Source organism: Gopherus flavomarginatus, chromosome 1 (genome assembly GCF_025201925.1).
Source record: "Gopherus flavomarginatus isolate rGopFla2 chromosome 1, rGopFla2.mat.asm, whole genome shotgun sequence".
Lineage (NCBI taxonomy): Eukaryota > Metazoa > Chordata > Testudines > Testudinidae > Gopherus > Gopherus flavomarginatus.
The window spans coordinates 349,858,514-349,885,318 of record NC_066617.1 but is presented as its reverse complement, the minus strand read 5'-3'; the positions used below and the strand labels follow the sequence as shown (position 1 = coordinate 349,885,318).

Sequence of the window (26,805 nt, the reverse complement as noted above, 5' to 3'; positions counted from 1 at the left end):
GAGTCCCTTAGGATTTAAAGCAAGCTGAACAGCTGACAATATTAGAAGAATTCAGGTGTGGTTTTATAATATCCGGTTCAATGAGCTGCATTAGATCACTTTCACTAGCAATTATGTGTTTCACCAGGCATCTGGAAGCTTCGTCTATATTTATGTTTTCCTGCAGGTGAAAGGGAGAGAGAAATTAATTAGCCAAACAGTAGAGACACCATGTCGGATATCTTCTATTTTCTAAGGCCAATTCTGGGAAACATCTAATGTTTACTTTCCCATAAAAGCAGACTTCAAAAATTGACAGCATGTAATAATGTTTTGTACAGATTACATTAATTAGGCATTATATACATCATCATTCAAATATCTATTAAATAACACACAGCAATACCATTTAGTCTACGGAAACCATTGGTCATCTGTATTTCTTTATGAAAGATGACACACCAGCAGAGAGTTTCAAAAATGGGTACACCTGAATAAATGGCCTTATATTTGCACCAGCATAAGTAGCCTGATTTTCAAAAGTCTTGAGTACTCAGCAGTCGTTACTGCCTTCTATCACATGTGTTTTAAAATCTTGTCCATTTTTTCAGTTGATTTTTCTGCCCAGTGCACAAAACGATACGTGATGAACAAGATCTCTGAATACACAGATACAGAATTGAGTTTCTCCTAATACAAGCAATCTCTAAGGCAATATTTGGTTCATTGTTTTGTCTGTTATAGATACAGAGTTAGCACCTATTTAATTCTCAGAAAGCAATATCACTCTTAGTCTAGCTTCAGAGATAGAGATCCTGATCCTGAGGAGTGAGGCTCAGAAGCCCAGCATATCTTTATACATTTGCCTTCCCGTCTTTAGTTCTCCTGCTTCCCTTGCAGGCAACAGCAACACTCCATAGATGCAATGGAACTGGGTCTCAGCCCTTTATATTATAATAAAGAGCTGAAATCTAGGGAGCTGATCAGTCTTTTAACTGGTTCCCGGGTTTTAAAGGATTTCTCTCTCTCTCACACACACACACATGACTGTGCTTAAATATTTAAACTTTGACCTCTAAATAATATCCCTCAATTGTAAACAAACAAATCATAACACAAGACATTTATAAATCTAACAGCTAGTGTAGAACTGGGAATCAATATACACCACCTGCAACCTCAGAACTACAGTGTATCACATGATTTTTCTGAGACCAGACTCCCAAATTCCTCAGCCATGCAACAAGTCATTTTCAGGGCACTGTGAAATTTAATTAGAAGACATAGCTAACAAGAAAATGATCTCGAAGCACTGGTTTAGAAAAGAGAAGATGAAATAGAATGTGTGTGTCTCTCTCTCTCTCACACACACACACACACACACACACACACACACACACACACACACACACACACACACACACACACACACTTCTGCCACATTGTATTTGATGTCCTTAATAAAGTGACAAACATTCCATCTACCCCCAGGGTGCCTCCCTTCTGGAGAGGCAGGATGGAGTTCTAAGGAATACTTCATCGACTATCCGAAAATTACCTAAACTCTAGTAATATTTAAAAACAGCAAACAAAATGCCTCATTGTTAGTGGCTTGAAATAAACTTCCTAAGGGGATGATAGAAAGGAAGGAAGGAAGGGAACACTGGAAATGAACAAGAGGGAGGTGTGAACTGCAATTTAAAGCTTAGAACTATATGGGCCAGGCCTGGCCTTCATTTAAATATTTTGCCAGCATAGCTCCATCAGTTAGGAGTGTGTGTGTGTGTGTGGGGGGGGGGGGAATCGCACCCCAGCAGACAAATATCCTGGCAAAAATCCTGGTATAGATGCAATTAGACTGGCAAAAAAGGCCTTTTGCTGATATACCTTGTTTTTTTTCCAGGAATCTGGCATAAGCTACACCAGCAAAAGAACTCTATTGCTGGCATAAGATGCATTTCCACTATGGGTAGACAAGGTCAACAAAATCTGCCTGTGGTCTCAACCTTTCACGGATTACTTCTGTGGCCTTAGGCAAATTATTTAAAGGGAGTAACCTCCCTACCTTAGTTTCCTGTTCTGTAAAAACAGCTGAAGATGTGTTTTTTGCTACCAGAGGCATGAAATGAGGGTGCAATAAGCAGGGAGAGGGATAGCTCAGGGGCTTGAGCATTGGCTTGCTAAATCCAGGGTTATGAGCTCAATCCTTGAGGGGGACTATTTAAGGATTGGTTCCACTTTGAGCAGCGGGTTAGACTAGTTGACCTTCCAACTGTGATATTTTACAATATTTGTCTGCTCTTTGAGGATGAGCCTATTCCTGTGCTGCCTCCTGGACACAAATGCTTAGTGAGTATGTTTCTGGATGAATGAGGGATTGATTGCACCATCACTGGCTTTATAGAGGTGATATATAGGCTTGTCTACATGCAGCATTCCACTGTTGTAACTCTAGCTTTTATTTGAAACCCAATCTGATAGATTGGTGTAACAGACGCATGTGCAACATCAACAAACCCCAGCTGTCAGCAGGTGGGATCAAACATGGGACCTGTGGAGCTTAGTGCATGAGCTAAAAGCCATCTGCCTGTTAGATAAGGTGGTAGAGCAGACTCATTTGCTTTTTCTCTCTCTCTAAGTGGTCTCATTGCCATTACATGGGACACAACACCACATGCAGAAGGTGTGTGGGTTACACAGGGACACTGGTTTCAGTTTAAATCAGTTATTCCACTTAGATGAAGTCAATCAGGAACACATTTAAGCTAAATTGAAATATGTCGCTCTTAGGGTATGTCTACATCTTGAGCTGCAGAGGGAGTGTGACTCCCTGCTCAAGGAGACATACTGGCACTAGCTCCTATTGAGCTAGCATGCTAAAAATAGAGTGTCACCACAGCGATGGAGCAGTGGGAGGGGCCTCAAGTATGTGCCTAGCGTTTCAGACATTGACGTCTTTGGAAAAACTCCCATGGACTTCATGGATCAGACCCTAAGCTGGAGGATAAACAAACCTGCAAATCTTGGTATTATACAGCTGCTGGCCTCTTATTTTATACCTTGCACATATGTTCCAGACAGGTGGTGTATATTTTAGAGTGGTTTCATTATAACAATACGTGCCTAATTTCATTTCAAATATACCAGTCACACACCATCTGCCCTCATACAGCCTTTGGTCTTTTGTATCTCTGAGTTCAACCAAGGCATAAATAAATACCCTGCTACTACATTCAGTGGCCTGATGAACAGGATCAGTCCTTGGTTTTTAATCATTTAATTTTTCAAATATAATTTTCTAAATATATTTATTAACATTTTAGTTACCACAAAATCTCTCTTAAACCACTCACTTTAATTAACCCCCAAGTATATCTGTGGCCCAATCTGAGCATTTCATAAACATTAATGAATTTATCCTCATGTCATCTCTGTGAAGTAGGGAGGTATTACCTATCCCCATTGTACAGGTGAGAACTGCAGCACAAAGAGGTTAAGTGACATGCCCAAGGTCACACAAGAAGTCTGTAGCAATGCCAGGAAGTGAATCCAGTGTTCCCAAGTCCCAGTTCAGTTCCTTAGCCACTTGCTACCTTATGTTTATATCACCCTTTGTTGTGCCCCTAATCTCATGGTGTCTGACCCAGCATCTTAGGGTCATGGACTGATCTCTTCTGTATTACTGCTGCTGCTCTGGTCTGCTTAATGAAATATTGATTTCCACCCCTACCCTCAATGTGTTCTTCAGCTAAATCAATAGCCCACTAGACTGCAAAGAAGGTGATCTTCTATCCCAGCACGGGCACCCACAGGTTCATGGATTTTAGAGAGTCGGATGTGCTGAAAAATCAGGGGAAGAGTGCGTTCAAGGAAGCAAAAGAAAAGATAACTAACAAAGACAACAACACATAATAAGATGGTGGTGATGGATAGGTTAAAATAATCAAATATGCCCCAGTCCTGATACTGAAACAGCTCACAGTATAACAAAAAATAACATTCATTGTCTTCTAAAATACACAAAAAACATAGGAGGAGCAACTGACAGACTGAAATGGTGTCTTTCCATTCTCCTCCTTTTCCATTCCCTTACTGATTGCCTTTGTTCTGTACAATACAGGCCATGGGAATCCCATTGCTGAATGCATTTCAAACAAAGAAATGTTGAAACACTCAGTCCACCATCGGCTTTTCCTTGTGTTTTAATCAACTTATATTTGCATGTTGAGTATGCTCTTCCCTTCACTCGAAAGGACGCAATACAGAGCCCATCTCTGGGATAGTGTCACTTCAGATCATCATGGACCTGGCCCCACAGATACTGTTGGAGATGCTACTCCCCACCTGCAATTGCCTCCTGTGAAGTCATTTTTATGGATGTCCAAACAATATGGAATTTCTAGCTAGCTAAGATACTTATATGGCCCCATCACCATAGCAGAATCTCACAACCCCCCAGTGAGCAAGGGGAGTGCTATTATCTCCATTGACCAGGTGAGCGACTTAAGTGATTTGTCTACAGTGTAAGGTCACACAAGAACTCATTGGCAGAACAGAACTGACTGCAGGTTTTCCAAGTCCCAGACTAGCACTCTACATAGTCCATTCTTCTCTACTTTGCCAGGAATATAACAGTAAAGATTAGTACCCGATAGTCCCCACCCTAGCTCACCTCTCCTCCGCCTCCTCTCCGAGCACACTGCCCCTGCTTTAATTCTCCTCCCCTCCCAGGCTTGTGGCGCCAAACAGCTGAATGGTGTGGCAAGCCTGGGAGGCAGGAGAAGTGCAGCAGCGACGGTGTGTTCGGGGAGGGGGCGTAGCAGAGGTGAGCTGGAGTGGGGAGACCTGTGGCGGCTCCTTCCCCTCCACCCTGAGGCACTCCCGTGGCAGCTCCCCACCCCCTGCCCCCGGCCCGGGGAGCCTTGCAGCACCTCCCCAACCCAGCTCACCTCTGCTCTACCTCCTCTGTGAGCACACCGCCCCTGCTCTAATTCTCCTCCCAGGTTTGCAGTGCCAAACAGCTGATTGGCACTGCAAGCCTAAGAGGCAGGAGAAGTGGAGTGACGACCGCACGCTTGGGGAGGAACTGCTGTAAAAAAAAATTGGGGGCACCACTTTTTGGCACCCCCAAATCTTGGTGTCCTAGGCAACCACCTAGTTTGCCTTAATGGTAGCACTGGCCCTGCTTGCAACTTTTTAGCTAATTGCTATGGGAAATAATATCCCTGTCTAGAAATGTTATATTAAACAAATTAGAAAATAAACACTTTATTGAAAGGGCCTTCAAGCACTGCACAGTGTGTGTGCTATTTAGTATTCCTGACTGGTCCCTCCCCTTTATCTCTCATCTCATTCCAACACAAATGCAAACCATTAACATCAAGAGCATTCAGTTTTAATATCTGAAATAAATCCCCTTGGACTAGACTGGCTTTTATTTCTTTACTGATGAAAAAGGACCTTTGTTAGTTTTATGGGCCTTTCACACTTCCAGTGAAACATTTTATTCTTTGCAATGTGGAGAGCCTGGATTTATTGGCCGGTTTGCTCTTGGGTGCAAAATTACTCCTAGATTTCTATTGTCAAGTAGCTTCTTTCTATGACTGCAAATGCGTTGCTTCTGAAATCGGCAGGGATCTATAAATGAGGGATAAACACATGCAGGTGTAGTTGACCCCACTTGGGTTTGGCCTTTGGGCTTCCAGAGGTAAGAGTACAAACCTGTATCACTTGAACTAAAGGGAACTGATAGGAAAATACCTCCCTGTAACTGCAAGCAGTAGCAGATGCATAAACCTCCAGCCACTAGATGGGGGCACAGACCCACATTCGGGGGGGGACTAATCAACTTCAGTATAATCCCAGCTTTGTCACTACATGAATTTAGTAAAGTTACTTAACCTCAAAATTACCTATGTGTAACCTATGGAATGAATATGCACCTACTCAAAGTTTGTAAAGTTCTTCGGATGAAAGTTACTATAGATATGCAAAGCATTGTTAACAGACTTACTGGACAACTTAGGACAAAAATTATTTCCCTTTCTCCTGCATAAATTAGTAATGCCAGCTGGATATTATGTATATATTGGCGGCGGGGTGGGGGGGTAATCAAACTAGAACTAGAGTAATTCTGTGCAAAACAGCACACTCAAAACTTTAGCAACTTTCAATACATTTTCAAGTGCTTTCTGAGCCAAGACTTAAAAATATATCTAGTTTTGCCTGACCTGGCTTGTTTCCATATACAAATCATGTCCATTTTCATTGGGAAGTGACAATGAGGCTGAAATTATTGCCCTTGCAGGCACAGTTTAAAGCCCATCTATTTGAACAGGCAATAGTGGTGATGCGTAGGTGTGTGCTGAAAGTCATGGATCTCTGTCTGATAGCAAAGCATGGAGGAAGTTTTTCAGCTTTATTGGTCATACGAGGGCTATTTAAATGGTATGTGGTAGGAAGGAGAAGTCTTGCTGCTTTGGACAATGCATCTTTTGCAACTGCTATGATATTGTGGCTTTAAATTTATGATGAAATTGCCTAAAAAAATGCAAGGGTTTTTAGACTGAAATCTATACAGCTAAATAAAGTATTGGGTGATAAGCATACGTCAAAGAGAGACCAGGCCCTCAAGTGAGAATGTAGCAATAAGTATCAATTATGACTGTTTCGCACTGTGTTCTTACACAGCAAGGCAACCTGTCACAATGAATCCGCAAGTCCTTTCAGTACCCTGAAGACTGAAACTGATTAAATATTTCCCTTAGAAATATCAAAGAACCAAAACAATGAGTACATTGTGTCCCCAAATGTTTTGTTTAAGATTATTCAGTTAAGAAAAAATAGAACTAAGGAATGATACAACAATATCCTACGGTATAATTCTCCAACAGTTTCATACGGAATTTTAAACTCCCTGATAGCCTGAAAGATGATTGGTATGTGTATAACACACAGCCTTCAGCAATGTATCCAGGACTAAAGGGGGCATTTTTATAAATAATCACCTTTTTTTCCCCAAAAGGCATGAATCATATTCACTCTGCTCTGAAAGCTATAACAATTCCAAGCATGTTTCCAAAATAACCTCTGGAGAGCTAATTACACCAGAATTGAGCAAAAAAGAGTCATTACCTGTTTGAACTGCTAGCTGCTGTATGATGGAGTCTCAGTCAGTAGCATTCTACTTTAGAAAATAATTTCTATTCTCTTTGTAGAATGTAGGTGGATTTTTATTTTCCCTACCCCTGAGTTCAATGATTTAAATTGCCCCTGGCTGAAAATGACTAGAGCCTTTCCTGGTTTTAAGGAAATTGTAATCATAACTTAAAAAGAAAAGTTACACTGGGGCCTTAAATTCAGAACTAAGACCAAACTGGGAAGCAATTCTGATCTCACTTACCAGTTATACACTGGTGTGACTCCCCTAATTTCAGTGAATTCACTCCTGATTTGCAACTTTCTAAGGTACTGACCCTGTAAACATGTGAGTCATTTTACTCATGTGAATAGTCTCATTGGATTTAATGGGACCACTTACATGATAGAGTGTTTGCAAGATGAGGTCCTAAGGTGAATCAATCAGGTTCACAAAGTTCAGATACAAATCTAAAGTTTATCTGAATTATTTCTATCAGCTAAGCCTGAAAAATTGGAAATTTACAAAGAACAGCTTCTCAGGATAATTGTGGCACTTGTGTCCAATCACAGTTGGAAGTGAAGGAAATATCTGAACATTTCAAGACATCAGATCTTCATCCATTAGTGTACAGGTGCAAAAGAGAGGGGATGACGACCATTAAATAATAATTGGTTGTCCACTTTACCATGGCTGCAGGATTCAAAACTCAGTCATACTTGATTTCTTCCCCACCTCTACATGGTTCGAACTATGCTTTGGGAACTGTTTGACTATTAGAGATGTGGGGACTAAGTAATATAAGATCTGAACCACAGCTTTCCCTAATTTAGAATTAGCTAAAAATCCAACCTCTTTTAGTTCAAAGGAGTTTGGATTAATGCTCCGCCCATGGTATTCTTCCATTTTCATTGTCCTCTGCTCTTCTGGGTTCCAGCCAGAATAATTTCTTGACATCACAGGGGCAAAATAGCTCAACTTTGCCACAGATGAACAATCCTTGAGCTCAGCAGTACATTCACGCTCCATCAACATGACTGAACGCTGAGTTCAGAGGGCTTGCTTGGCTTCTCTGAACAGACTGCCAACAATTGGGTGACAACCACCATATTCATTTTTACCATGGGGACACCTAACTTCTAGGAACCAGATTAACACCACAAACTCATTTCTCACAGGTCGAACACCCGTGATCAAATGAATGACTTTGCTAATCTGAACTGGTAACCTAGAGGTTTGTTCCTAAGAAAGGCAGAATAGTCTAAAAAATAATGACTTGGCTCATCCTGTTCCCACTGATATTCATTTGTAAGTCCCTTTTAGGTCAGGGAACTTAAATTTAGCTGCTTTTCATACTTGATCACAGACTTTGAGTCTCTCTTGTCTTCAGACATTAACTTAAACTTACATTTGTCTTGTCCCTAGCATGCAAATGATATGAACTTATATTCCCAGGCACATCAATAAGAAGGTGGAAGTAGTTGTAAGACAATTTGAGTCTATAGAAGTCTAGCATACCTCACCTTACACATCACCTTTGAGTTGGGCCCTAAACACCAAGGTATTTGGGTGCCTAAAGATGCAGATCTGTACCTAGTGGTATCTTCAGAAGTGTCTACTGCCTAATTCCCGTTGACTTAAAATCCCTAACTCCTCCACTCCTCCTGGTTTCAGCTGCTGTTCTTAATGCCTTTTTTGTCTTTGTTTTTTGAATGCACGAGACGTGTTGTCTGGCCTCTCTTGTTTTGCCAATGTTATTCTGCAGAAGCCTGTGTAAGACATCTTCACCCATCTCTTGAATCTAACCCAAACAATTTTTATTGTTAACACTTGGATAACACTTTTTTCATGTTTTTTGTCTCTTGGTTTCCAGTCTGGCCTGGAAGTGGATGTGTCAAAATACCATAAAAAACTAGATGCTATTGAACGACTGCCACCACCAGCAGGAGCGAAACACTGGACTCTAGTGGCCAGATCCTCAGCTAGAGTAAGCTGGCAGAGGTCCACTAACTTCAATGGAGCTACACAAACTTACACCAGCTAAGTATCTAGTCCTAAGTATGCAAGAAATTTTAGCACTGGAAAAATACTTCTAACAAGTAAGAAGACAAGCTACAGACTTTAGCCAAACTGATTCCCTTAAAGCAGTGGTTCTCAACCAGGAGCACACATACCCCTAGGGGTATGCAAAGGTCTTCCAGGGGCTACATCAGCTCATCTAGATATTTGCCTAGTTTTACAACAGGCTACATAAAAATTCAGTACAAACTAAAATTTCATACAGGCAATGATTTGTTTATACTGCTCTACATACTATACATTGAACTGTAAGTACAATATTTATATTCCAATTGATTTCTTTTATAATTACATTGTAAAAATGAGAATGTAATTAAATTTTTCATTAATAGTGTGCCATGACACTTTTTTATATATATGTCTGATTTTGTAAGCAAATAGTTTTTAAGTAATGTGAAACTTGGGGACTCAAGACAAATTAGACTCCTGAAAGGGGTACAGTCGTCTGGAAAGGTTGAGAGCCACTGCCTTAAAGCAGCCTACTGGAACTAGTTTTATGATCTACTTATTAACAAGATAAAGACTATGGAGTACTGAATACACGTACAGCCCAAGATGCATATGGTGCTCCATGCCTTTCAAACAGTTCATGCCTTTACCACAAGACCAAACTCTCTCTGTATGTGAGGACCTGACAGCTCAGATCTTTCAGACTGAATACTTACAATGATGGACATATTAGAACTGCCATAGCTTACAGAAAGGCTACCTCTTCCCTGTGTGGGAATGAAGAAGCTCACGGCATCTTTCATAAGAGGAGCTCTGGTGTCTATTGCTAATACACCTTCTTCCTCACACTGTTGTGCATATGCTGTGCATCAGATACACACCTTAGCAATGGCTGCATTTCAGAGTGCCGCATGTAGCTTGTAAAGTGCTTTGAGATCTTTTGAGATATACATTCTCTTCCAAAGGTGTTACTGTTTTTTAAAAAACAGAGTACTTGTGGCACCTTAGAGACTAACACATTTATTTGAGCATGAGTTTTCGTGGACTACAGCCTGAGTCTTTGGATGCATAGAATGGAACACAGCTGCTACTCTGAAACCTGTTTTTTAAAAGTGCATCTGTTTTCCCTTCATTAATCCAGCAGAGATAAGAGCTTTGCAAGGAACACATTGTGACTGAGTAACCCATTTTAGTAGTTAATGTCTCTGCATTTGGGAATGCTTCTCACACATTTGGTTTATTAAAAAGGAAGTGTAATTACCTTAGCCGATGTTTCAAACCATCCCACAAACCCATTCTCCTTGCAGAACTGGTCCATCTTGAGACCGTTGTTCGTTATCACATCTTTTCCCTGGTCGCATTTGTTTGCTAGGAGAACTGTTGCCACGGGTTTGCCATTCGGGAGAATCAACTTAGAGTCCAGATCCTCTTTCCATTTTGTCACCGCTTCAAACGTTGCTGGTCTTGTAACATCAAAGACAATAAACGCTCCCATGGCTTCTCTGTAATACACCCGTGTCATGTTTCCAAATCTTTCCTGACCTGTGATGAAGATGGGAAAAAGTCATTTGAATCATCACTTCCAGGCTGAGTCAATATTTCACATGCCTGTGTGTTATCTGGCAGAACATTATCTAGCCTGGAGTTTAATGCTGCAAAGCTGGAAAGCTACAATTCTTCTAAACAATAATACAGAGTGATAGACTCATTTGTGTGAAAATGCCAGTGAGTGTAGAGAGCAGAAAGCATTTAATAGGGCTAGAGTCTAAGGAAAGGTATAACTTTATCATAAGCTCAAATATTAGTAGTGCTAGAGTCCTATTAAGCCAGTAGGTTTCCAGGCCTATGGGAAAGTATCAAGGATCTTAGCAGGCTTTACAGATATTAATACGTCTCACAAGGCATATAAATGTTATCCCATTTTACAGATGGGAAAACAAAAGTACTAGAGAAACTAAGGGCAAAATTCTAGCCTTACTAGTATAAAATGCACTGTGGGAAGTAGAGCAGCCGTGGTTAACCAAAGAGCTGCATGGTTCACATGCACCCTCAGAGCAACTTGTGCCATAGTAAAGCCCCTGATTACTGCTCCAAAAAGGAGTAATATGCACCTTATGACAATAGGAGCATATGTGCAAGACTAATGCCTGGCCATGTTGCCAAATTGTTTGTTAACGTGCATTTGGAGCTCTGGGTGCTACTGTTATAATAGCCAAGTATTGTGGGTCCACAGTATCTGTGCTGTGCTTTTAGACAGTCCCTTGGAAGAACCAAGAGGATTCGCTCTTCCTTCAGGGTAGGCCATACAACCTCACTGCTTCCTAGACTGAGATACTGGGCTCCCACATTCCTTGTTCACACAGTGAGCTCTGTCCAGTGAGCCCACCTGAGAAAGACTCCTGGTAGAGACTTGTACCTTCTTTGCCTGCACTCCAGGCAGTGATTACAGTGACACCCCAAACAGTGTTTTCAGAACAGAGTAGGGTTTGCTAGTCAGGTGCAACACAGCATTGCATGTGCCTAGGTTAGCTGAAAGAAATAAAGATTCAAGTATAGTCCATTCTGGTCAGCTCATAGCAACTCACCATCCAGGATGTGGTAAACTCCATTTGCAGACTCTGAGGTTCTCTAGTTGGCATAGGTAATCCATCTCATCAAGAGGCGGTCACTAGAATTCTTCCATAGACCTAGCACTGTCTACATTGGGAATTAGGCTGGCTCAACTATGCTGCTCAGGAGGTGTGGATTTTTCACGCCCTTGAGTGACAGTAAAACTGACAATGTTCTAGTGTAGACTAGACCTTAGTCACTTCCAAAGTCAGAGAGCCCAAGCTTCTTCCAGAGCTCGCACTTATCCTGCCTCATTCCACCCAGTCCTCTGTTCTAGAGCTGGGATCTGTATTTAGCTTCCCTGATGAAAGGTGGAGAAATCTTCCTCTCTCTGGGTTGTTGGTTAATTGCTCCCATTGTCTTTTCAGATTTTCCATTGATATGGGTTGGCCTCAGACAGCATCTTCAATCACATTCAATCCACTCAGACAGCTAGGTGGCACACACACACACCCCTCCTCTCCTGGCAGAATGAACTTTGTGTTCAGGGCACGCTACTACCCTATTCCTGGGTAGGAATGCAAAGTATGGGGGAAACTGAGGCACAAAAAGGCTTCATCAAAATATTACAAAAAAGCCCTGCTTCGTCACACCAGAGCCCTGCCTAGCACTCAGAGGAATGCTCAATCTAATCTGCCCTGCCCCTGTTGCATGTGTCTGAGGGGAGCCTGGAGGGCATGGAGCCTCCATAGCTCTTTGTATTATGTAGGAGCAAGGCAGAATTTTGCATGAAGGAATTTTGTGAGGTCACACAGCACGGTCGGGTGCAGAGTACGGCTCCACTGCAGCGGGAGGTGTGATTTCCAGCTCACGTAGATGCACACACACGAGGTTTGATCGAGCTAGAACACTAAAAATAGCAGGATAGCCATGGCGGTACGAGCACCAGCTCAGCCTCGCCACCCAAGTATGCACCAAATATCTTGGACAGGATTGTACTTCAGTGCCTACCCCAAGCTGGTGCCTGTGCTTCTGCAACTGCACTGCTGTCATAAACAGATAGTTAAGGGTTAATGTCTCTTTTACCTGTAAAGGGTTAACAAACAGTAAACCAAAAACATCTGACCAGAGGACCAATCAGGAAACAAGATACTTTAAAATCTCGGTGGAGGGAAGCCTTTGTTTGTGTTTTTTGGGTTTTGCTTTGTTCTCTCTGGATTCTGAGAGGGACCAGACATGTAAGCAGATTCCTCCAATCTTTCTGAAAAAAAATCTCTTCTGTTCTAATTTTAGTAAGTACCAGGAAAAGGCGAGTTTAGTCTTTTGATTGTTTTCTGTATTTGCAAATGTGTAGTTTGCAGGGAGCATTTTAAATTGTATTTTGCTGGGGGGAGGCTTCTCTCTAGTGTCTATAAGCTGAAAGACCCTGCAACTTTTACCATCTAAATTACAGAGACAACTTCTACTTTTTTTCCTTTCTTTTTATTAAAAGTTTTGCTTTTTAAGACCTGTTTGATTTTTTCTCCTTGTTGAGGCTCACGGGAATTGAGTCTGTACTTACCAGGAAATTGGTGAGAGACAGGGAGAGAGAAGGGAGAGGGGAAAGGTGGAATCCCTTTGTTTAGATTCATGGAGCTTGAATCTGTCTCTCTCTCCAGGATAGCCCAGGGAGGGAATGCCTGGGAGGGGGAGAGAAGGGGGGAAAAAAACTGATTTCTCTGTGTTGTGGTTCAAGGAGTTTGAATCACGGTGATCTCCTAGTGTACCCAGGGCTGGAAACATCTGGGAGGAAGAAAGGAGAAGGAGGGGAAATGGTTTATTCCCCTTTGTTGTAAGACTCAAGGAATTTGGGTCTTGGGGTCCCCAGGGAAGGTTTCTGGGGGGACCAGAGTGCCCCAAAACACTATATATTTTCGGGTGGTGGCAGCTTATCAGATCTAAGCTAGTAATTAAGCTTAGAGGAATTCATGCTGGTACCCCATTTTTTGGACTCTAAGGTTCAGATTGGGGACTTATACCATGACAGCTGCTCTTTTTTAGCACACTAGAGCAATCAAAGGTTGAGTAGTTACTTTTACCTGAGCTGGAAATGACACCACCAGTTGCAGAGGAAACATACCCTGAACCTGAACCACAGAGTTGGAAATAGAACCCAGGAGTCCTGGCTTCTGGAATGCGTACTGTCATCATTAGGCCCCATTGCCTTTCCATGCTATCTTCTAGTTCTTGGAAGTCATGCTGAGCAAGCACACCCGGCACTAGCACGTGGAATTCTGAGAATGTGTATTACGCAGATAGTACTGCAGATCTGTGATATTTAGCTTTTGTTTTCTAGGTTAACATTCAGGCTAACAAGGAGATATTCATTCACATGATACAGAAGCCAAGAGTGAACTTCCATCTTTTCTAAATTAGTCTTGGTTTCATATACCTTAAACAAACACTGCTCTGCATTGATGAAAGAAGACTCGGACATATCATTGCTGGAAAACATAAGGTCATGTTGAACTATTATTACGGACATGTTTTATAATAGTGTCTTATGATCTCTCTCAATGGGCTAATCAGATGAGTGGCTAAGTCATGTGTTATTCAATAATCTACTTGTTGGGAAGATTTTTTTTTCAGACAGAAGTTAATTTCTGTCCAACAGCCTAGGATCGACAACAGGAACAGATATAAATAATGTTCGTGTATCATGGCTCAGTAACACTTTCTATTTTTCATGGAAGGCTCTCAAGGGATTGACACTGGTGATAAGCATGAAATAAAAACTAGATCAGTAAACTTGTGCCTCAGTGTCATTTTGATGGGAGTAATGATTGTATCCATTTTACAGATGGGTAAACTGAGGCCCAGCCACCTTCAGAAGCTTGCTAATGGTCACACTGCAAGTCAATGGCAGAGCTTGGAATAGACCGCACCGATACACAAGGCTTATGGTCTCTTGCTCGCCAAGGGCTAGTCCTTGCTTTCCTTCACATGGAAGTAGTCTCCCTGCCTTCTATGCTCTCTAATTGGCTGAGTAAAGACTGCTCAGACTGCAGTTCTTGCCATGAGGGTCCGTGTCAGATAATGCTCCTTGGCACTAAGTTAGCAGGGATGAGACAGAGAGGAGAATGATTTAGAGCAGGGGTAGGCAACCTATGACACGCGTGCCAAAGGTGGCACCCAAGCTGATTTTCAATGGCACTCACACTGCCCGGGTCCTGACCACTGGTTTGGCAGGCTCTGCAATTTAATTTAATTTTAAATGAAGCTTCTTAAACATTTTAAAAACTCTCTTTACTTTACATACAACAATAGTTTAGTTATATATTATAGACTTATAGAAAGAGACCTTCTAAAAATGTTAAAATGTGTTACTGGCACATGAAACCTTAAATTAAAGTGAATAAATGAAGACTCAGCACAGCACTTCCGAAAGGCTGCCACCTCCTGATTTAAAGGACCCCTGGTTCCACCCTGCTTCTTGCGCTCACCAGTCAGAGTAATTAGCTGGGAGCACAGGGGGACAGTAACTTTCTTCCTCCCCAAGCAAGAGGGCTGGGAAGGGACTGTGCTTCCAAGGCACATTTCCTTCCCAAGTCTCCTCCTGGGGCGGTGCAGCTACCTCCTCACTTCTTACTCTGGGCTGAGCCTAACAGTTCAGTCTAGCCCTGATCAGTGCAGTATATAAATAACAGGCCTCCAGTCCCAGCAGGACCTTGCAAATCCACTAATGTGCTTACTGCAGATTGCACTCACCCCCAGTGCTGGCCTCTCTCCACCTTCCAATGAGGATTTCACAGCAAGGTGCTGCAAGGAGGGAAGTCCCGTGTTACTAAATTACATTTGCAAAATATACTGCAGAACCTTGACTTGTTTACCAGGAAAAAACTAGTAATGCAAACTGGACCACACTGGCCAAAGTGAATGAATGTTCACTGATGCATCAAAGGTTAAACAAGGCCTCATTAATCTAACACTGGAGTGTTTACCGTGCCCTTCACAATGAACCTCTCTGGCCCTTGTATTGGGAGGCTCACCACGATGAGCTATAGTGGTGAGCTGTAGGGCCTTCTCTGGCTAGCTCAGTCAATGCCCACCATCATGGCCATTTGCAAAAAGGAGCCTTTCCTCTCCTCTGGTACAGCCTTCTGTGTGGCATTCCTCTCTCATTCCACCAGCCTCACTACCCTGGCGGGACAAAGAATCTACATTGGCAGAGAGCCTCTCACTAGCTTCCTGAGCCAGGGTCAGAAATGGAAGACTAAAAAATTGTCCTGCAGGGAGGGTGGGACAAAAAAACCTGGACTTGAGATGGTTTTTTTCTGCTTCTTTTTGCAGGATAAAGAAAGCCTGAAAAGTTTTTGGTTTTGTTTCAACGTTTTATTTTCTGCATGTGTTTTAACATTAAACATTCCTGGGAAACTCTCTGATTGCAGACCAAGTGGAAGGATAATGTCACAGTAACCTAGCATGGGAAAGCTGAGCAAATGAGAAGGAGAAGGAACTTTAGTCAAGGCTGCTTAAAATGTTGGTTAATGAACATTTTGAAGATGAGGCGACCTTGTTAAAAATTCAGCACCCTCTCACCTCTTCAAACCAGGGGTGAGAGAGAACAAATTACAGCCACTGAGATCGTCTCCAACAAGTCAACCAGCAAAACTAGGGGAGACCAGAGTTGAGCTTCCTGATATTTCTAAGATAGAAACACGGTTGTCAGGCCTTCATTAAACATCATGAGCATAAAGAGGGTAAGAGATCAATTTTAAACAATCCTTCACAGGTTACCTTTAATGAACTGAGGTCATCTCCAACAGATCTGATTTCAAGTCATTGGCTACCACTTCAGAAGCACATTAGGAGACTTACTGTGGATAGGACATGGACCACAACCTGAGGCAGGCATTCCCCCTGTTCACATTGCAGGGATGTGGCCCTTTGGCAAATGGAAGGGGGATGGCGGGCGGCCAATGTTCTAAAATGTGGCCAACGTTCTAAAAAAATGTGAGAATCCTGGACCAAGAGATTTACTCACTGGTGTGCTAATTTTGATGGAATAAAAGAGTCTAAGCTGTTAACATGATCCTTTCACCATAGAACAATAAAAAAGTTAACCCTGGTTCAGGGTTTTGAGTACAGAGGCCTTCGCCTACTGGGTCCCCTGGCAAACTAAACAAAGCATTCCGAAATTGAAACTGAGTGGCTATGCAAAACAAACAAACAATCAAAATTTATCAAAGTCCTTTTTTCAGACTGAGCCTGTCAGTTACAGTCTCTTACTCTGTCAAGCAATCCTTCTTAGGGGGGAAGAAAGCAGAGGTGTAGCGAGCGCCCTCCGTACCCTCCGACCGGAGGGGCCCTGCAAGGAAGGGGGCCCCTAAAAGTGGCAAAAAAAAATGTAAGGTATAACTAGGTAAGTGACATTTATTGACGCTATTGCACAATCCATGTTGGTTTTACTGACAAAACCGTGAAGTCATTATGATACATCATAATGCTATTGGCTATATCAGTTGTCTGTCAGTCAGTTTCGAATTTTAGTTGGACCCATTCAAAGAATGTGTATTTGCATTCATAATGGCGGTCGGTGGATAAATGTTATTAATTTAGTTGTTTAGTTTTTTATCGTTTCCAACGCAGAAGCGTGCTTTGTGATGTCTAAGAGAATGTATAAGAGCGGAGCTAGTAAATGAAAGGCAGCAAAAGATGCCGAGAAGGAACTTGAGAAAATTCCAAAGTTGTCAACATATTTTGCGCTGCAATCCAACGTACATGTACAGGCACATGAAACAGACAGTGCTAGCAGCGACGAATCGTATCCAGAAGTGCTTCAAGTGAGGTCGAAGGTGAAACCAGTTGTTCTACCAAACAAACTGTGACAGATATTCCAGCTGCTGCCGGGAAAGAAGTATCTGAATCTGAACCACTGACTGATGATCCAGGAGATTGGCCGTCTATAATATTGGACAGGCAAGTGTGTGACATTGTTGCACGTGGCCCACCGCAGCAGAATGAAAGTTACAAATTTCCATTTAAACGAGGAAAGACGGAGGTTCACAAGTACTCATTTCTATCGAACCACGGCAAATGGCGAGAAAATAAAACGTTCATGGTTAATGTACTCAGTTCAGAAAGATGCCATTTTTTGTTTTTGTTGTAAATTATTTGGCACTGGTGACATACCGCTACGTTGTGGAACATCTGCTTGGAAAGCACTGTCAAAAAGACTTCAGCAGCATGAAACAGGCAAAGGTCATCAAGACTGTATGGTGAAATGGTTTGACCTTCAGTCAGGCATAGTAAACCGTACATCTATTGACCAACTCGAATTGCAGGCTTTTCTGAAAGAAAGATTTCTGGAGAAATGTTGTCAAACGCATGGTTGATGTCGTTATTTTCTTGTCCGAAAGAAACTTGGCATTTCGAGGAAGTAATGAAAAGCTCGGCGATCCTTCGAATGGCAACTTTTTGGGACTGTTTGAATTGCTTGCAAAGTATGATACTGTCCTCAGCGAACTTTTACAGAGGATTAAGAAGGCAGAGACACATGTTCAGTACCTCAGTCCACAGATCCAAAACGAGCTGATTCAACTTGTTGCCAGTAACATTCAAGAGGCCAACATAGCGCAGCTTAAAAAAGCAAAATATTATTCAGTTATTTTGGACTGTACTCCCGACGTGTCACATGAAGAACAGATGTCTGTGGTGTTACGCTTTGTTGAATGCAACGGTGAAGATGGTGTCAATATTCGTGAAGCGTTCGTTGGTTTTCTTAATGTCCATGATACAACTGGCGAGGGCTTATTGGAAGCGTTTCTTGAAGAGGTAAACAATTTAGGAATAGACATTGCTGACATGAGAGGCCAAGCTTATGATAAAGGGGCAAATATGAGAGGAAAGAATAAAGGAGTTCAAGCCCGCATGCTAGAAATAAATGACCGTGCCTTGTATGTACCATGCGGAGCTCACACTTGGAATCTTGTGATGTCAGACGCGGCAAAGTCATCGAAATATGCCGTTGACTTTTTCAGTCTGATTAACAGAATATACGTTATCTTTTCTTCTTCACCTTCACGTTGGGATATACTTCAAGAACATATGCCAATATCTGTTAAAGGGTTATCGGACACTCGTTGGGAGTCGAGAATTGATGCTGTGAAGCCATTGCGTTATCACCTTGAAGAATTGTGCAATGCTTTGTCATCTTTGCGAGAATATGCTCTCGAAAAGAAAGATGGCAATACAGCAACAGAAGCTGGTGCACTTTTAGACCATGTTACTACGTGGCCTTTTGTTCTGACTGTGTACACGTGGTACGATATACTATTTCACGTCAATAAAACCAGCAAATTAATTCAGTCACCAGATGTGTCAATTGACGTACTGCAGGCAGAAGTCGGTGCTACAATGAAGTTTTTGGAAGACTATCGAAATACAGGCTATAACTCTGTGATCACAAATGCACGTGACATAGCAGAGCATGTGAGTATTGAGCAGGTGTTTCCAGAAACCAGGGTGCGACGTAAGAAGAGAATGTTTGATTACGAATGTGCTGATGATTCGAGTCGTTTTTCTGCAGAAGAAAAATTCAAATTGCAGTTCTTTCTTGTTCTCACTGATCAGGCCATATCTTCTGTTTTTTCGCGATTTGACCAACTCGTGGAGTGGTATAAGTTGTTTGGATTTCTGTACAACGCTAACAGCCTGAAGCAGTGTCACAGAGAAAATGAACTGGAGAATCACAGCAAAAATTTTGAAAGAAAAATGGGAGACATTGATGCCAACGAACTCATAATGGAATTGAATTGTTTTATTTATGTCATTGAGAAAGAGAGAGGACTTGTCACAGCAAACCATTTTTTAACGTACATATACAAAAACAGCCTTCAGGAGATATATCCGAATCTTTGCATTTGCATCAGAATTCTTCTGACCACACCAGTTACTGTCGCTGGTGCTGAAAGGAGCTTCAGCAGAATGAAACTGATCAAGAATATCCTGCGCTCAACCATGACAGATGACAGGCTTTCTGCGCTTGCAGTTATCTCAATCGAAAAAAAGATTGCCAGATCTCTGGACTATGAGGCATTGATTAACCAATTTGCGGAGAACAAGGCTCGAAAGAAGCGCTTTGGGTTAATACGGAATACATGTACACTGTAGGCCTATGTATACATAATATGAACCCTGTATATTGTATAAAATAAATACCGCATTCCTGTTTCTGCATTGTAAGGGGCCCCGGACATATGTTCGGAGGGGGCCACGTTCTTTGTTGCTACGGCCCTGGAAGAAAGGGTTAGTTTCCATTGTTTTTTGAGATGACTGCTGTGAATAGTGGTTATTTTTCCTGCTTTTGACAAAACAGACACAAAACAAGAGATAGTCTGGTGAAGGTGGGAAAATAGGGCTCTACAAAGTGGCTGGTCAGTCATGGATGGTAAGCGGCCATGACAGCTTTTGCTCTAGACGCTGCCTGATGACTCCAGTCTGGGATGCCATATGGCTGGCCTGACCGGGTTCCTCTCCTTCATGGTCCTTCCCAGACTGGGCAGACCCATCCCATTGTGCCATTGCTATGCAGCATAGGCGGCCTCAGGATCAGGTGAAAAGCCAAGAGAGGGGACCAGAGGAAGTTGGGGGATAGAAAGGAACACGAGGGATGGGAAGACATAGCAGGGTTTTACATGTATGAGGCTGGGGTCTTTCATGATCCAGTGGTGATGGTCAAGCATCCTCACTAGCGTGATGATGGTCTGGGCATCCCAAAGAGGCTTACTAAAGAAGGACAGAGTCTCTGGTGCGAGGCAGAGGCCTGGCAGCCTTTCTGCAGGGAATTCCTCATGAATCTGCTCTTCCATTTCCTTGAAGGCAAACGAAGACAAATACACACAAAAGGGGAGCAGCAAAGACAGAAAATGCAGCTTCTATCTGGTGCTGACTCTAACTTACAACCTCATTGCTGGAGAAACACAGGCACAGCATATGGTCTGGTCAGACACGCCAAGACCTTCCAAACTTGTACGAGCACTGAGCTGCTTCGGGCATTATTTTGAGCTGCCTGTCTAGTCACAGGCTCACAGCAGTGTTGCAAAAGGTGCAGTCTTGGCCAGCTAAGCCCGGTGTTCATTGACCAAAAGGCAAAAAGAGAGTTAGAGGAAAGAGAAGAAATAAAGTGAGGAAGGAAAATGACACACGAGGAAGGAAGTGGAAGAAGGAAAACCAAGGCTTACAGTCTAAGTGTTCGGGATTTAGCTGACGCTGGTGGAGGTGGCAATGTCATCTAGGTCCCTCTCTCTGGCCCAGTCTGGTCAGGAAAATGAAGGCCCAACAGTGTCATGGTGGATCTTTGGGTCCCAGGAGACGGTTAGCGTGGCAATCATGATGGTAGAGCTCACTGGTTTTCGTCCCACCTGTCCTCCACATTTTGTTCCCCCACCCCCAAAAATCTCTTTTTTAAAGACTCCAGAAAGGGACGATGGGTAGAATGGTCCCTGCTCTAATTTTGTTCACCAATTAGGCCTAATTTCTGACGTGCCATTTTGGGCCATTAATTTCCAGTTCCAGATTCTCGTTTACTGGTGATGTTCTTAACACCATCCTTGGGTGGGATCAGCAGACATTTTTGTTCAGACAAATCTAGTCTGTCTTTTGGACCTTTGGACCTTTTTCTAAACAATGTAATATAACAATGTGAGCTGGACTTTTGTTACCTTGGACAAACGAGAGCACAGGTCTGTGCACAATAGCCCACTCAGTCTTTTTGAAGCAGCTACTCTGCAGCCACTAGCCAAAGTCCTTTTCCTAGCAGACAAGTCCCTCCTGGCAAGAGCATGTAAGGTAATAGGCATTTTTGTGTCATAAATAAAGATGATTGTCCTTCATCTTTCCTACAATCACAATATTTCTTTGAAACATAGGTGGTCACCAGCCCATGAACCAATGGGCAAGAATTGTGTCCTAGGTATCCAAACAGTTTATCATATACACACACAATAAACCACTTTCACTAAACTCCAATTATTTTAGAAGGAAACTATGAGTTAAATATTCTGTATCCTGTAAAGTACTGCACCGTAACTGTATCAAGTCACTGTACCAGTAAACTGACAAGTGTAACACTAATGACTGGTAAATTGGCACAAGATATACTCTGTTAGCATAACTAACTGCCTCATTATTCAGTCCAGATGTTGCATGTATTTCAAAAACTTTGTTGGGATAAATCACTGATGTTATGGGCTAAATTTGAAGACTTTATCATAGTTAATCCATTATGATGCTTCCTGCGGCTAACCAGGGTTGTGAGGCACGTGCCTACCCTTGCCCTTAGTATGAGGAAGCCAAATCTCTCAGCTCCCCAATTCCATTGTCTGCAGGCAACACAAGCATTCCCCACTAGGCCTGGCAGTCCCACCTTCACTCTACAGGTTAGCAATTGGCACATTCCAAACCTCGATTCCGCCAAGCATCTCTTTAGAGTGTCTAGCCCTGGACACTCGATCCACTTCTTCCAAAGAATCAATACACCACCGCTTACCAGTTCCAACTCAGATCTCTGCTCCGCTTAACACACAGGACTTAGATATGTTAATGGTGAAATAAAGTATATGATTATTTAACAAAGCACAGACATTCAATTGCTATAGCAGCAAGAAGTAGAAATATTGGAAATAAATGGTGATATACAAAGTAACACACATTCTAGAGCCTAGACTTAATTAAGAAGATACTTTCATGTCTAAGAAAGTATTGCTCACCCCAAACCCTTACAGCGCTTTACAGCTAGACAGGCTGTGACCCTTCTTTCCTGTGATATGCACATTGTCAGTTTGCTTCTTAGGTGAAGGTACGTCTTTTTGCACTCCAAGATATATCACCTCATCCTTTGTCTTTATTCATAAATGGGATACTCCTCTGCAGTTTGTTTCATCCTGTAGATTTCCTTCCTTGTAGAATTCACAGTCTCTCAGTTTGTACCTGGCTTAGCATGCAAATAGTCATACAATACACAAGTGGTCAGAGAGGGAGATAGGTGTCAGTTACCTCTGAAATTTCTTTTCGGTCTAGCAGGTATGTCAGCTCCTGTTGACCTGCTTTATCTCCAAGACCTTAAGAGCAAAATTTTCAGTATGGATACATAACTCCTTAAATATTATCTATACATACTGTGACCAAGTTCCTCCTTTGCCTTGGTGGGTCCTGCACTTATTGGCAGATTTGCTCGCCTCACAGATTCACGGCAGTTTGGCCACATTTGCTAGTGACTCAAACCTGCCGTTCACTCAGCTAACCTCTCCACTGGCCAGCATGGGGAAAGGGAGAACAATCCCAGCAATCTCTGCTGATCCGCCTAGTGGGTCAGGAGACAGGCCAGGGACCTTCCCCTCTGGTGAAACTCACAGTCCAGGCAACTCCTCCTGTATCCAATTGGGAGTTGGAGGGGATGGAGGGAACCCAGGCCTACCCTCAACTCCAGGTTCCAGCCCAGGGCCCTGTGGATCGCAGCTGTCTATAGTGTTTCATGTAACACCTGTGTGACTCACTGGGCTACTTCCCCATGGCCTCCTCCCAAGACCTTCTGTATCCTCACCCCAGGACCTTCCTCCTGAGGCCAGATAGCATTTGTACTCCTCAGTCCTCCAGCAGCACACCCTCTCACTTTCAACTCCTTGCACACCCCTCACTAACTGAAGTGAGGTCCTTTTTAAACCAGGTGCCCTGATTAGCCTGCCTGTCTTAATTGATTCTAGCAGCTTCTTAGTTGGCTCCAGGTGTCCTAATAAGACTGTCTGCCTTAATTGGTTCCAGCAAGTTCCTAATTGTTCTGGAACTTCCCTTGTTACCTTACCCAGGGAAAAGGGACCTGCTTAACCTGGGGTTAATATATCTGCCTTCTATCAGTCTCCTGTAGCCATCTGGCCCGACCCTGTCACAATATATTTTGCAATGATTATGATGACCATTTGGCTATGGACTTTTGGTAGAGACCTCACATGCCACCCTTCGGTGAGCTATTATGCAGATATCTGACCCAGGGGATCCCTGTAAAACCCTATGCACCTCCCTGTATCTGCTGCTGGTTGGCATCAAGGGATCACTGATTCAAAGTCACTAATAATCAAAACAAATACTTAATGCAGAGGCTCACAGAGTGTGCTCTGCTGGCTACTGGTGGTCCCTGAAGAGCTGGCAAGTGCCACAGTGTTGACCCTGCCTCCTGCTTCCAGCTTCTTTAACAGATGTCCAAGTTCTTCATTACAAAGAAGAGCCTGGATGCATTTGAAAGCAGCTATTCACAAAGCAGAGACCATATTAGCAACCTCATAACATTAGGAGGAGGATAAAAGAAGATGTGCAGAGAATGGAGCCAATGGCTAAGCAAAATAACCAAGACCCAGATCCTCAAAGGTATTTAAGCAACTAGCTCCCACTGAATGCAATGGGGGTTAGGTGACTAAATACCTTTGAGGGTCTGGGCCTAAATTCTTTCCTGGTGTTCTTTTTCCAATTACATTAGCTGCCGTAAGGATTTTGTATAATTATGCATGGGAAAGGAGGTTCTCCACAAACTACACATGTGTTTTATTAAGATGTGATCCTCATTAAGGAAAAGTGATCCCTTGCATTAATGGTTGAATGGTGCTTTGAAGTGGTATCATAGCTAGAGTGAGGAGTTAGACACAGACAGTGCAGTGACTGAGTTAGAAAACAGACCAGTCATTATGCACTCAGCAGTATCTCAAACACAGCCTTGAACATTAGAACCTGTTTTACTGCAAGAAGGAGTGTTGATCAAGACACCAGGATTATCTCCTGCTCCTCACAGGGTCTTTGGTTTCCTCCTTTACAGGGATGGGCAGAAGGGGGCTGGGCTGTAACTTGTCATGAGAAGCAAAAGAAATTTAAGGAATAGTTGTTTGTTTGGCTCATGGGTACAACAGTGCATCTCTTTCCAGATCACACAATTTATTTATTTGTGGCCAGATTCAGAGTACCTTCACTCATGTTTTCCACACCAGCCAGCTGCCTTACTCATGGTAGCTTTAACACCAGAATTGTGCTGGTTTGAATTTAAAGTGTAGCTTACAGAAGTTATTTTCTAGTTTACATTGGTCAGCAACTAAAACTCCTTAGAAGCCAGACACTAGAACTCAGATGGTAACTTCTGTTTGTTATTGAGCACCGTGCTGACCTTCATTGAGATTTTTGGAGTTTAGCAATCCAGTTTAAGTACTGTAATTCTCTCTGTCATGTGTGATCACTCAGAGATTGTGCTAGCCACTGAATACTCCTGCTTGGTGTAATTGCATTCAAACCTGCTGCTGCCTGACTGAAAGCTACATCATATGATCCAACAGCACATGATTAGCAGTTTAATATAGTCTCTGGAACAAGGCATGCAAAAGAAGTTTTTAAAAACTGTGAGTACATGTCTCATTAGAGATGCTGCATCTGTTTTTGAATAGTTTTAAGATTGTGCATAAACCATCTTCTGTGGTGTTGGTAGTTTTGATAGTACAGTGCCAAATTCAGAGCTCAGATATGAGCTAGCTCATCTCTCTGTGCCAAATACACAAGTATATGAAATCCCCTTATTCAAAAAGAATGCTAAGAATTTTCTTATTTCACTGGCCTCAGTAGGTGTAATTCTAGAGTAAGTCAATAAACCTAAAATACATGTCAGAAGTCAGAATGTAAGTAGAGCAGATAAAATTTTCTCTGCAGTTCCTTACTTGTAAAGGTAACTTCTTAATTCATTTGAATGAAAAAGGCCTTGCTTTGTGTTACAGTAGTATAAAAAATTCTGTGTTATAGTAGTAGTATTTACGGTTCCTCTCTCCTATATAGATTAAATGAAAAATTGGTACTGACATGCTAAATATGCTGTTGAGACATATTTACATTTTGCTCACTGAAACCCAATTAAAGGTTATAAAGAGAGACTGTGAAAATGAAAATTCATGATTTTAATTAGAAGCAAAATATAGGCCAATGCAAAAAAAAATTTTTTCCCAAAGTATCTATTGCAATGATGTGGCCTTATTCTATTTAAAAAATGGAAATAAAACAGGCATGGTAGAATGTTGTTCCTTTTTTATTCTTTTTCTCATGATGCAGAATAATTTACCAAATTTTGCTTTATATTACTATAAAATGTCTAGGAAATATTAGTAAACCATTTATTGACAAGTGAGATTATTCCTCAAATAGAAATAGTGATTTTTTAAAAAGCAGTGTGAATAGCTTTATTGGATTGCACCGGGGGGCGGGGGGAGGAACAGAAAGGAAAAAAATCAAAGAAATTTGCTAAACTAGAAATAGCCTTTCCTCGGTTAATAACTGCAAATATCACATTAACAATCCTGATGAGCCTTTTCTTCCTCCAGAAAACATACGATGAGGAGACCATTTTTCCTACTCCCACCAAAAAAAAAAACAAAAAAACAAAAACAACCCAACCCCAACCCCAAAACCTCTTAAGATTGTCAGGTAAGGTGGGTGAGAATAGTTTGAATGAGAGGGAAAAAAGTCATAAAAGTGATGAGAGACTTTGTCAATGTGCCCCTGTCACAGTGTGCATGTACATGAGTGGGGAAGAAGATGAGCGAGACTAGGCAGAACTGCCTTAGCACTGAATCCCCAAGGGGAGGGCATACCCTCCCTCCTCCACCCTTGTGGGGAGCACTGAAGTTTTGATCTAACCTGAGGTGTTCTTTCCTAGGTCTCCTCCATTGTTTTTAAAACATCAGGAGTTCCCAGTTCAAGGCTTGATGCTGTTTTGGGTTAATACTTTGTGCAATACTAGACAGATGTGAGAGCAAGGGAATTGGACCCCTCCCTCTGTGACTTCCCTTCCCCTCCGTACTAACCAGCAATATCCCAGAGCTGCAGCCGTACCACCGTCTCAGCATCCCAGTTGAGCACCTTCAAGGCAAAGTCCACCCCAATGGTGGCCCGGTAGTGAGGGGAGAAGTTCTGGTGGACGTAGCGCTTGATAATGCTGGTTTTGCCCACACCCAGGTCCCCAATCACCAGTAGCTTGTAGAGATGCTCTTTCTGACTAGGCTTCTGCATCTTCCCTGCTGCTGCTGCTCCCTGATTGCATGCTCTGCTGGTAG

General features: G+C 42.4%; 1 protein-coding gene across 1 annotated transcript; it reads right to left on the bottom strand.

Annotated features, from left to right (window-relative positions):
* On the bottom strand, nt 1-26,805 carry RAB38 (RAB38, member RAS oncogene family). Its single transcript, XM_050942638.1, has 3 exons — nt 26,557-26,805; nt 10,407-10,687; nt 1-160 (listed from the first exon to the last, which is right to left on the bottom strand). Exons 1-3 carry the CDS (start codon nt 26,759-26,761, stop codon nt 8-10), a joined length of 639 nt encoding a protein of 212 aa, XP_050798595.1. The 5' UTR covers nt 26,762-26,805; the 3' UTR covers nt 1-7.